Source organism: Vanellus vanellus (genome assembly GCF_965231255.1).
Source record: "Vanellus vanellus genome assembly, chromosome: 4".
NCBI lineage: Eukaryota > Metazoa > Chordata > Aves > Charadriiformes > Charadriidae > Vanellus > Vanellus vanellus.
The window spans coordinates 56470129-56483223 of NC_138909.1; the positions used below are offsets into that span (position 1 = coordinate 56470129).

A 13095-nucleotide genomic window follows, 5' to 3' on the forward strand; every position below is an offset into this window, starting at 1 on the left:
GACATACAGAAGCAGTCATATCTCCAAGAGAAGTCAAGGATAGAACTCCTGGGTGCTTCAGTAACACCAGACGGGTACTTGTTAACTAGTAGAATACTTCGGTTATAGAGAGTTTAACAGTTATAAAGAGTTTCAGTTTCCCACCTCTGCTACAGAAGACAGAGTTCTGGAAACAGGAAACTGATTCTCTCCTTGCAAGTCTAACGTGCCAATTAATGCTGTTTTAAAGGCTTTTAATTTGTCTAGCTGACCTTGTCTTAAGGAAACTTGGGTTCTGCATATAGTCAGAAGAACTATATGCAGGTTTCATATAGTTCTTCTATATGAAGAACTTCATATAGAAGTCAGGACTTTGGCAGAAATTAAACTAATCCATGGTATCAAATCCTCATATTTACGTATATAAGATGAACAAAAGGAGATGGCAGGAAAAAAAGTTATTTCTTAATATCCATAAAACTCCAGATTCCCCACTAACTTAACTTCACTGTTTTAAAATATGGGAGCAAAAGGAGAAAAGCATGTCAGATAATAATAATATAAAAATGCATACATTTCTACTTGATCCTTTGCTGTGGGAGATAAATCAGTCTCTGGAGACAAAGAGCCTTCTAACTTTTTGTGAATCTTCTCCTCTGTTTTGGAAGAAAATTCCAAATGCTTAACAGAAAAATTCAAAAAGCCAGTATATTTTACAACAGTATTTAACAAAAAGCACCAGGACATATACCTGTAATAGTTATAAATTTCCATAAAACACTGTAAATAACTATCATTTATAGTCTGGTTATTATACATAAAGAAATTATAAATTATCACCCAAGATTCAAGTTCTTCCCAGTTGTCTTATTAAGCCCTACATATTTCACCAAACATGACTGGCTAGAAGCTACATGCAACTTCATGGTTAGCAATGCCCCTACTAGGAGACTTTTTTTTGAATTTTAAGCTGTTTCATATTCAAATCTTTATCTCCTTCTTACATTGCCAGATATAAAAGAAGTTATTACAAAAATCAACTATTGAACTAAACATTTTTACAAATCGTTGCATCAAATTTCTCATGTATTTCACTAAAGGGAAGTATCCCTGCAGTAGTTGCTGTGCATTGTGTGGATGTAAGGGCATATTTCCTGTGTGAGAGGTGGCTCTCCTTTGTAATCTTTTGTATTCAAATCTGTAAAATACCACAGAAATGCTGCGAGTTTCACACTAATTTTCTGTTTTTTCAAAATAAATGGTCAGCATAATCTTGTTTCCGTAAGAAAGTGTCACAGCATAGCACTACGAAATCCTAAGAGCTGACTAGTAATTACTGTTTAAAAAACCGAAAAGGGGAATCGAAACAGCTAAAATCATGCATTAAGCAGGTAAATATTTATCCTTTAGTTACTGCTACTTGCACTACACCATAAACATACTCATTTTATTTTAAGTGTCAAAGGCTACTGCTATATGCCTGAACATACATTTATGTGCAATGAACAATTTTACATTATGCTCCAGGCCCTAAGTTTGAAAACGTAAAAGTCTCCATTACCATTCCACTAAAGCCTGGAAATTTTAAGCACACCTCTCATGGCTACCTGGATGCTTCTCACAGGAATAGCGAGTATGTAACAATTTTGAGGCCAATCTCTTCTTTGCAAATATCAATACACAAAAGGAAGACAAACAAGCCTACATTATTTTGACTTCTTTTAGTGGGGAGGGGGCATCCTGACTATGCAATATTTACAAAAAAGCAACCATAGCTGGATATGCACAGTTATATATTTTCTTGAGGAAAGCTCCATTTGTGAATGGCTATTTCCTAGGTAAACAAAGCACACTAGTACAGAATTGCTCAAACTATTTGAATGAAATTATTCAAATACATTTTAAAAATGCACACCCTGTATTAAAAGCTACTGAATTAACAGCCTGCTCCCACACCCCTCAGAATGTTACACTATTATTATGTTACAATATATTGCCTCAAAAGTTTAAAGATTTATTCCTCACCTTGCTTACTCTGAAGGTCTTTCAGTCTGGAGCAAAGCTCCTCCACTAACGTTTCAATCCCAGAGCTCTGCACAACAAAACCACGGGTTGGGGAGGAAAAAAGAAAACACAACTTACTAAAAAGAATATTAATTTTATAGAATGACATCAATACAGGAAAACTATCTTGGCAGACATCTAATTTTCTTTTTGCATGGTAACTACACATTAAAAAGCAACAAAAATTATTACTACGTATAAATCCATTACTATAAATACATTAATTAGAGGTCAAAATGATTCCACAAAACATGAGAGGTTTCAAACTCCACATCACAAGCATTATTGTATAGCCAAGGTTTTGCAAACTATGCACTGTCACATTTACTGCACTATTCACTTAGGATTTAGCCAAGAGTCTCAGGATAAAAGTTCAAAAATCATCTGATCACTAAGATGCATTTAAAAAAAAAACAAGCCTGACCCTTTTGGGTGCACAATTTATACCTGTGAGAACGGAACTGTTAAAAGGATACAGAAAATCAGGAACGAAGGCGAAAAGGAGAATGGCATGAAGACATGTATGTATAGGTGGCAGAGAAGGAGAGGAAAGGCTTCCGCAGTATCTTAGAATCATAGAATGGTTTAGGTTGGAAAGGACCTTGAAGATCATAGAGTTCCAACCCCCCTGCCATAGGCAGGGACACCTCCCACCAGCCCAGGTTGCCCAAAGCCACATCCAGCCTGGCCTTGAACACCTCCAGGGATGGGACATCCACAACTTCTGTGGGCAACCTGTTCCAGTGCCTTACCACCCTCCAAGTGAAAAATTTCTTCCTAATGTTTAATCTAAACCTGCCCTGTTCCAGTTTAAAGCCATTCCCCCTCGTCCTATCGCTACATGCCCTAGTAAAAAGTCCTTCCCCAGCTCTCCTGTAGGCCTTCTTTAGGTACCGGAAGGCTGCAATAAGATCTCCCCAGAGCCTTCTCTTCTCCAGGCTGAACAGACCCAACTCTCTCAGCTTCTCATAGGAGAGGTGCTCCAGCACTTTGCATCTTCATGGAAAACTTATCCCATAGTTTTGCCAGTTTACAATATCCAGTTTTTCTTCTTGTTAAACATTGTGTTGTTTGCTCAGGAAGTCAGAGGGAAAATAAAACAGTTTATTCATCTTCCCTATAAGTCTCTATCTTCCTCCTTTATGCCCTCACATAAATTTTCCATAGACTCAAGCCTCCTGTTAAGTCCAATTTCAATGTTATTCTCAAACACATTTTCTTATGCTTTTACTATCTGCCTAGACTGACCAGCAGTTCTAAAGCAGCAGCACCAGACCATCAAAATGCTGAAAGATAAACACACACACAAAGTGGCACAATATACTACCAACTGCCCCATTGGGGAAAACCCCGTGCTATTCTAATGGAATAAAAGTTGCATGCCAGTCAGTGAAATACAAACCTACAGCCTTTCCTTTTGGAAGAAGAACTAGCTGAGGTGGGTACTGTGTAGGTATTATTGTTCTTATTATTTTGATGCCCAGGGATAATGTTTGGAGACAGCGCTTTGCACTTTCTATAACTGCAAACAGAAGGCTGGAATCACAGCAAAACACAGCAATCCAAAACAAGTGAGGAAGATGCAAGAAGTCCCTTGCACATTACCATACAGCTGGGAATGGTGACCAGGGAAAACTGCACAGCTTCTTGTACCTTATGCACAGTTTCCTCAGTATCAACGCCAGCATCTTGTCCCCATCATACTTGGAGACAGAGACATACAAACCTCTTAATAATTTGCATGATCTTGTGCGCATACATTAGCGCAATATGTGTTCTCTCCAATGGTAACATAGATGAAAGTTACAGAAATGCATTAAGAAAAAAAAAAAAAAAAGTTTGATTTGCTGTGTCACCATGGCGGTACAAAGATTTCATTTTTCCAAGATGTAAGAGCTTCTCCTCTTTCCCGATTACTGGCTAGAAATTGCTGAGAAATGTGACTACATGCTGCTAAAGCACAAGAAAATATTATGGAAAAAGGAATAGTAATTTATACAGTGAGACTACTTTGTTTAATTCTCTGTCAGAAACACACACTTGAAAAATCATACACTGAAGCAATGATTTATATGCTAACTTCTAAATTTTAATTATTTGCAGTCAAGTGAGAAAGCAATTTTCTATTCTTAACTGCATTGCTGCACTGAAGTGCTAAATATAAACCTTTATGCCACATACTTAACTGAGGATGACTTAGCAATATTAAACTTTAGAAGGCATCTTCTAGATCAGTAAATTTAACAACATAAATTAAATTGTTCAGAAAGAACCAAGTAACACAGTAGTATGGACAAACCTATGCAGTTGTAATAATTGTCACTTTATGCCTATACCACTCCTGACTCTCCCCTCCTCCCCCCCAAAAGGGCAACAGAGGAGGAGCTGGCCTTGTTTTTGCTTAGCTCTCCCAACAGTCTCATCAAAAGGACACCTGTAGCAATTACTCAAAATCTAACGAATATACATTCACTTCCTTAACTTAGTTATAACATCACGTCCAAAAATAATAGTTTAAAAAAATATCCCCCAAACCAGCAACAATATGCTCACCATTACACCGAAGAAGTGAAAACTTTTGGAATCAAACGCTTCATTTCCTCCTGTACCATGAAACTAATACTTGAATCAGCTGACAGGCTGCAGGCTGTCCTGCAGAGCACTCCGAGGGAGCGAGCACTAGCTTTAAAATAAAAAAAAAAAAAAAAAAAAAAAAGGCGGAGGGGAAGCCACTGTGCAGAATGCCAAGTCTCCAGAGACCACTTGCTCAATCTCTTACTGCGGTATATAAAAACTAGCTGCAGACCTAATGTAACGAATGCCTCAGCAATTATTTCATATACGAGTGTTGTTCTCTGAATATGAGATTTAGTTGCTGTGGGTTTTCGTTGTTTAAGTTAATGCGTTGTAGATGCAGCAACCCCATTGCCAGAAAGTAAGATATTCCAGGCACTGGCTTAGTTCAGTAAGACACAATCAGTTAACAAAATTAGGTGATCTGCCTGAACTGCTTTGATTATGTTCAAGTATCAAGACAGTCCCCAAATAGTACAAATACTGGAGTACCTTAAAAATGTTTTTCAACATGGAAGTGCCTAATTATGACTGGTTTTGTAATTCCAACACAAAAGTCTTAAATGTCATGATTATCTGCAAGATTATTTAAACTATTGACCCAGATTTCTACAAACCCTTTTCTCTCATTCAAACTACAAAGGGCAGCACATCATTTTTTTATTCATATGTTTTATTTTGTGTAACAAAACTTCCTCCACAACAAAAACACATTTTACTCTGTTCTGCTGTTTCCAACATATTTCTATTTCCTTCCCCTGCTTTAACTTAACAGCCAGTCCCATCAGAAGTTGTTCTTTTTGGCTTGTCATCAGCTGGCTGAAGCAAGGGAAGGATTACATAAAGGATAGGTGTTATGTTACTGGCATAGGAGTGACCGTGCTAACAGATAAATTAAGCTTCTGAACTCACCCAGCATGAACAAGAACAGTCAAATTGACTGCTGGAGTTATAGGACTCCAGTGTCTTGCTTACTGACCAACATGACTCCATTCAGAGCCAATTTAATGTAGTTCTGCATAACGAGAAATGACGTCAATTAAAAAAAACCAGCAAAGCTCACACATATTTTTATATATATATATATGTTAAATGGTTTGGGGGGTGGGGAGTTTTAAGTTTTGTGGGTTTTTTTTTGTTTGTTTGTTTTTTTAAACACACATGCACGTACATATATTTGTAATGTCAAATCTTAAATCAAAGATCTTTTTAACATGCTCTACTTTGGAAGTAGAGCAGTCAGAGATGACAAGTGGTAAAGCATTAGCTTAAAGCAATCCAATTGCTTTTGTACGTACGTTCAAACCCCTGTATAGCTGCAGAAAATGTTCCTAGAAGATATTACATCTATAAATATAGTTACTCCTGAAATATTTTTATAAATTTAAAATAATCAGTTCAATCAATTGTGAACCACGGAAACAAAACAATATTGAAATACACCAAATACAAATCCACTAAAAACTGTTGCCTATGTTAACAGTCGGCACTGGCTCCTATGTTCTGAGTTTTTAGTAAGAAGCTATGAAACATTAGCTCCTTTAAGATTCTTGACGAACCACTTGAATTCTTGTTGACATTCATCTCTGCTAGTAGGTTACTTCTGAATGTTGCAAACAAGCACTGCACAGTCACCATCAAGGAGATTTAACAAGTTTTTCCTGAATTTGATCACAAATGTTCATGTACCATTATTATTTCACATAGTTATTCTGTGGAACTGAGGATAACATTGGTCAGCAACATTTTTTGTTTTCACTGATCTTTGACCCCTTTCCCATCACCCAGTAATGATGTCTAGTTAGGGCTCTTGTACTTCCATCCAAAAATTGCCATGCAATCCAGAAGGTTTGAACTGTGTACTGTAAATATTTACTAAATATGGCTTGTTACTTCAGGCCTGTAAGGTATGAGGAAAGCTCCTTAGTTCCTCTTTAAGCTTTTTGAAAAGTCAAGAGCATTACACATCGTTTTACTTTAACAATTAAAATAATCACTTATTTGCCCTTAGGGTTTTGAGAGCTTTCTAGCTTACACTTTAAAAAAAAAAAAAAAAATCCTCATTTCTCTTTCCCAGATGCACAGAATTGTTTAGGCTGGAAAGAACCTCCGGAGATCATTTATTCCAAACCCCTGCTGAAGCAGGATCAGCTAGAGCAGATTACAGACACTCCTTTCACAGAATACAAGTTCAAACAATCTAGATACTAAAGTAAAACAATATATTCATAGTTTCAAAACACTCTTTTTAACAGGTCATAGGACTTTCCAGACAGAGATAGAACTCTGACTGTAGTGTATCAGGACTGTTTTCTTGGCATGGAGCCTGTCACCAAGAGCAAGATTAGGTAGCTGTTCTGTATGAATCAGCTGTTATGCCACATGAACTGACTAAGGCACAAAATGTGATTCATTGCAACCACACATCTATTTCTATATTTTGTAGGATGATGAGAGCTACATAGAAGTCTAGGTTTTCATTTTCTAACATTATGATACAGTCTAATTCATCTGGTTACAAGTACTCTCAAAAGAGGGGTTCAAGAAAGACCAAAAAAAGGACTAAAAAAAAAAAGCTAACCCCAAGATCATCATTAATTAAATAAATAAATCCACCAAAACAGCAGCCTCCCTGGGGTGTTCAATCCCGGCAGAGTTCAAAGAAATAAAACATGGTTCCCATTTGCATTACGGGATTTTCCTCCAGTGTAATAACATGGATGACTCTAAGAAACATTGAGAGTATGCATTTGTACAACACCTTTTTGACCCTTCAGTACTAAGAACGTAATTAAATCTTTATCTTTTCAATTGAATCATAATGATTTATAACAAAGACATTGGACCAGTCAGAAAAACAAATTCTATTTATTCTCTTTTGGGGCTCACCAATACTTGATCCAAGTAATCTTCAATACATATATTACCTCAGAATATTGATTTCTAAGCACACAAACTGACATAATATCACAAAAATCCAATCTCAAGCAATACAAGAGAAACTTTTCTCATGGGAGAAACTTTTAAAAATGTGTTCCTACCAATTATGCAAGAGTTATTTTCTGCATTGAGCAAAATGCAGAAGGGACACCTAAAATTTCCTCAGTAGATACTCTGATACAGTCATTGAAGTCTACCTGTCCATATAATAAGAACCCATAATAGGCCTCAATTCAATTTTTTTGGTGAAAATTATTTTTGTACACTAAGGAAAATTATAATCTTATAACATTGTTCTGTGACGAAACACAAACCATTATCCAGGAGAGCTCCATAACTGACTTCTCTGGCGTTTTCATGGACATAGTTCAGTACCTGAAAGATTGTGTCACCTTCTCCCTCCAAGATGTGCATATGCAAACTTTCTTTCTGTCCTAGACTTATCAGAGAAGCTGCTGGCGAGAGAATTGCCTTGCCCCGTTTTGCTCCCATTATTGCTGGGAGCAGATACAAGGTGAAATACCTTCCAAACATGCCAAACACCTACTTTCAGCTTCCAAGACAAAATGATCTATACTATGGGAGATACTTAAATACAAGAAATAGAAGACAAGCACTTATTTACTTTTGCAGGCTTGAAGTAAACCGAGAAACAAATGCCCCCCCCAAAAACATTATGAAGCAAGTTCTGTGTGGATTAAAGCTCCCACAAAGAACTTCTCCAGTTCAATATATACTTTTTCTGTATCAAGAAAACTCATAAAAAAATTGGAATAACTAAAAATTTTGTCAACTTCCACTAAAGTTACTATTATACTCAGCATAGCTGCTTCAGAGCGGCTTCAAATCAGATATGTGGTACTACGAATAGCTATTAAAATGCCAAAATCATATGGAAAAATTAACTGCTTTATTGTAGTAATGTTACTCTCTGATGGTTACCTTGGCAAGACAAATTAATTTCAATTTTCTTTATGGTATCTGAAGTTATAAAACACAGGCTAATATAGCTTGCCAAATTCAACAGCTTGCTTACTATATGAATGGAGAAAGAAGGAAACTTTTGAAGCCAATGGATTTGATAATACAGAGCCAATACAAATTATCTTAAGCCAATACAAATTAAATTATTGTAGAAAAACAATGTCTGGTTGGAAATAATAAAACCTTATGGTGCCTTCTCACAGAAGCAACTGAGTGACATCAGTCCGAGCTCCATTTTATTTTTCAAAACATACATCTTGTCTAAAATTCTTCTTAGCTCCTGATTAATTTTAAAAGCCATTCCTAAACAATGCTGTGTGGTTTAGGGATAGATAGTATATCCCCTTCCAGAAGGCCAACTGCATACAACCCAGAAGGATGATAATATTTGCTGATTTTGTGAAATGTTTTGGGATTTCCTGGTAAGAAACCTCTGAATAAACATCCTCAGACATACAGAAATGCTTATGACTTAGCTAGTCAGAATATATGCTTCAAGAAGCACTATGGTTGTTTCAGAACCTTAACTCTTTTTTTTTTTTTGCTTTAATAAACATGGACTTTTCAACATCAACTTCAGAATTTCATCTTTCTGATTTGTTAAGATGGCTTTTACGCAACTGGCTTCATTCTTACGATGTCCTTACATTAAGTGTAAGAACACTTACATTAAGTGTTCATCCCAGCACTTGGTTACCCTCCTTACAGGGCTTTTTGATTAACATTTTTCAGTTATTTTTAAGAAGTCAGAAGAACATTGGGCACTTCCTTTACACATCTCTTGTTCATGTCACTTCTAGTTACATGAAGATGTGTAAGTTAAATCACATAGCAAACCATCTAATATTTACTAGCTGATTCCCTGGTGCCCCACCATAGCGGTCAGCGTATTACCTAATTGATATTGGCTTACATCAGAGAAGCAGAGAAAAGCAGAAATAAGCCAGTGATTAAAATGAATTTTAAATAATCTAGTTAATCTGACATTCTACATAATAAGAAAAGAAATATAGTCCCCGTGCTACGGGCTCCACAAGTCCTTTTGCCTCAGTTCTTGCACATCACTATTGCCAAGTGCAAGACAGCAATAGTGCCTGGGTCTCACTGGCACACAGATACCATAATCTTTGGAGACTACAATAGTTGGTTGGAGCACCCCATCAATAAAAATATGCTCAGACATGGAATTACAACCAACTGATTAATGTGGCCTGATTAGGGGCTTATTTCTTCAAATAGGGTTTATGTGCAGAACTGTGGTAACTGCGTGCAAAGTTTGACAGTTCTGCACTTAAGAGCAAGAAAGATGACAAGTGTTAAGAAATTTTCAATAGAATCTTATTTTAGACACATCTCAAATTTGTGCTGAAAGCAAGGCACATTTCAGAAGATTATCATTCCAAATTTTTAACAACAGTGTTCACTAGAGCCATACTTGTTCCTGTAAGCGCTTGCATATGATAATACAGGTATCAGAAGTGTCATATTCCCTCCTCATAATTCAAAACAAGCAAAGCCAAAGCCCCAAATAACAGCATGCCCCCACCTGACTACATTTCAAAGAAATTACTGTTATGAAGTTTCACCGATTATGTTTCAGTGTTACCTCCAAGCAGTAACCTCTTAGAACAGTGGGAATGGAAGGCACTCTGCTTCTGTCAAATATATTAGAGCAGTGCTTTTTCAAAATCCATTATGGAATCTATCAACCAAGACTAATTCTTACTTTAACATGATGTATACTGTTTCACGTGGCAGTTAGCAGATTGTGAGAGCCTGGTTAGTTCAGAAATGGACCAGACTGCCTGAACCCCATTAGGACATCCCTTGAGAGATCAGCAGCGTTAGAAACTAGTAATTTCTCAGTACGTGCTGTGGAATAGCTTAGGTGAAGTGGCCACCTATAAGCAAAAAAAGAAAGAGTCTGGGAGATCTGGTTTCATCAGTGAAGATACATACGAAGTAGTGTCCTTTGCTTATTGTTAAAATGTCCTCATACAGTTCAGCAGAATAACGATACACTGATTGCTTTAACGAAACTCTAGCACCATCTTGGTGTGGAATTTCACATGTAATGCTACAAGTGTTCAGTGAATTAACTATGTCTATTATATAGGAACTGCAATAACACAGCTGAAAACCTGCTTGCTCTATTGAGCAATGCAACCTTTAGCAGAAAACTAGTCAGTTGAAAGGTAATTAAGCTTGGATTAATGACCAATGGACAGGCAATGTAAGTAATTTCAATACTAGTAGGAAATACACCTCCTGAAAAGTCTTATGTGTGTCAGTCTCAATAAATAACCTCTACTTCCAATCTTGCTCAGACAGTATCCACCTTGCAAATATACAACACAGATGAATTTCTAAACTCTTACATTTTTTTACTAATCTTCTGAGTCTCAAAGACACTGCTTTCTGTCTTGTTACCGACAGGTTTCATTATTCAAATCCAAAATAATTTACAGACTTTCAGAATTAGGAGACTTAAAAAAAAAAAAAAAAAAAAAAAAAAAAAAAAAGAGCATCTCAGAAACTATACATGAACAAACTGACCTTCTTAGTTTTAGGTGTACCAGACAGGAATTTAAAAACCAACAACAGAAAAATACTAACCAAAAAAAGTCATTTAATGCTGACAGAAATAGCTGGTTTTACTTAAAATTTGGTGCAGTAATTTCAGGATAAAATTTCTTATTTTCCTCAAAAGACTTTTTCATAAATAATCCCCAGTCCCAAACAGTGGTTTGTTGTTTTTGTTGGTTTTTTTTTACCCAATATGTCATTAGAATGGATACCTTTACTTTGCTAGTTAATTGCAAACCAAGATTTTAAAATTTCTTCCACAATTCAGCAGTATAAGAATTAAGATAAAGTCTCTATTCAAGGTCAATACTAACAAGCTTTTTAAAACTTGAACGATTCTTCATTACATCTTTGAACTGCTATTTATACTCCATTCAAGTATTTTGGAAAAAATAAAACTTTAGAACTGCAGTAGAATAGTAATTGATTACTACATTAAAGTACTTGTCTTAAGAGGAATTCTCACCATCATTGTGTCTTCATTTTCTGGCAAGTTGCAATGTACTTACATTTTCTCTACTTCTGACTGCATCAGGAGCATCTGCAGCCAAAGACTCATACAGATACAGACAACTTGAAACACCAAAATGTTTGTCACACAAAAATACTGTCTTCAGAACATACATACATTAACAATTTACATTCTTACATATACCAGATAGTATCTGTCAAAATCAGGCCTCCTCTAACAAAAGCACTTAGTCCACAACGTGCTCTGCCACTGCATGGCACAGTGATGCAGAGCGGTCAAAAGACTGCAGCTTCCCTGAATTATCATACTCCATAACTCAGGAAATGTTTTAGAAATAAACACTAAACTGTAGGCTTTTTGAAGTCAAATGTTTGTTTTCTGCACCATAAAATTATAACTAGAATCTTGGACTTCTGTCTCAGCCCAGTGTTTTACAGCGTTATTCTTTTTAGTAACATACAAAAAAATGAATTCAAACAAAACTAAGCTACCAAATAGAGCACTCCCAAAGAATGAATACTATGTAAATGAAAATCCACAATAGACAAGATTTCAAAAATATTTATTTCAACCATCAAATGAAAGACTGACAAAACAGTGTTTACTGTTATCAAGTCAATTTTCATCTAATGTATAGACTTCCTCTCCCCATCAAGCATCTTTTTGAAGTGATCACCTAATTTTAGGGCCTTTGATTACTGATCAGGGGGAGGAGGCAGACTGCCTTCAATTTCTCAACAAGTTACTGGTTTAAGTAATTAAATATAAACATCAAAATTACGGTACTTGGATCTCTGTCATCTCCTCTGGGAGTTTAAAAAGTTATTATTAACCCTCAATACCCTTTCACGCTCTGCACATTTTTCCCCCTGAAATAGATCAGGCTGCAAAATACTAAAATTTTCATTTAATTGTCTCCCTTTTTTTCTTTGTTTGTTTGTGTTTGCGTACACATACACGCATGTATATATATTCTCCTTCCAGACATAGGCAGGTTAAACACTTTAACCATTTCATTTAAATACAATTTTGTTTAAACATACTTAAGTTTAAATACACTAAGACTTCTGTCAATTACTCCTAATAATGGAGCTACCTCAACCTTGCTTGCTTTGCTTCAATACTAAGGTTGAAAGAAGAGGTTAGGCTGGAAGAGCAAGTGTTCCATAACCATGTGAGGGTATTGGTATTCCTGTATCCACCTACTTTAACAAAAGGGATCACAGAAGAATAGCAAAACTATAAACAATCTCCCGAACTGCCCACATGGACTATTGCCAGACCCCTTGCAAGAAGAAAAACCTGTGAGAACAAAGCTGCTAGTTGACATATTTATGCAGATCCTCACGAACACATACAACTTCTACCTCTGACAAAAAAAAAGCCAACACCCTCTACAGGTAAACATTTTCAGATGATTCAGAAAACAGTTAAAAAAATCAAATGGCATTGGAAAAAAAGTATTTCTATCTCTACAGTTTTTATAAATGCTCCTC

At 36.1% G+C, this 13095-nt stretch overlaps 1 protein-coding gene across 1 annotated transcript in view; it reads right to left on the bottom strand.

Moving 5' to 3' along the window:
* The window catches only part of KIAA0232, a 70514-nt gene that overhangs the window by 20170 nt on the left and 37249 nt on the right, over positions 1-13095 (bottom strand). The window contains exons 4-5 of the mRNA XM_082482813.1: positions 2005-2071; positions 554-635 (exon numbers count right to left, since the gene is read on the bottom strand). Of these exons, the coding sequence (XP_082338939.1) occupies positions 554-635; positions 2005-2071 (149 nt within the window). The remainder of the gene's footprint in view (positions 1-553; positions 636-2004; positions 2072-13095) is intronic.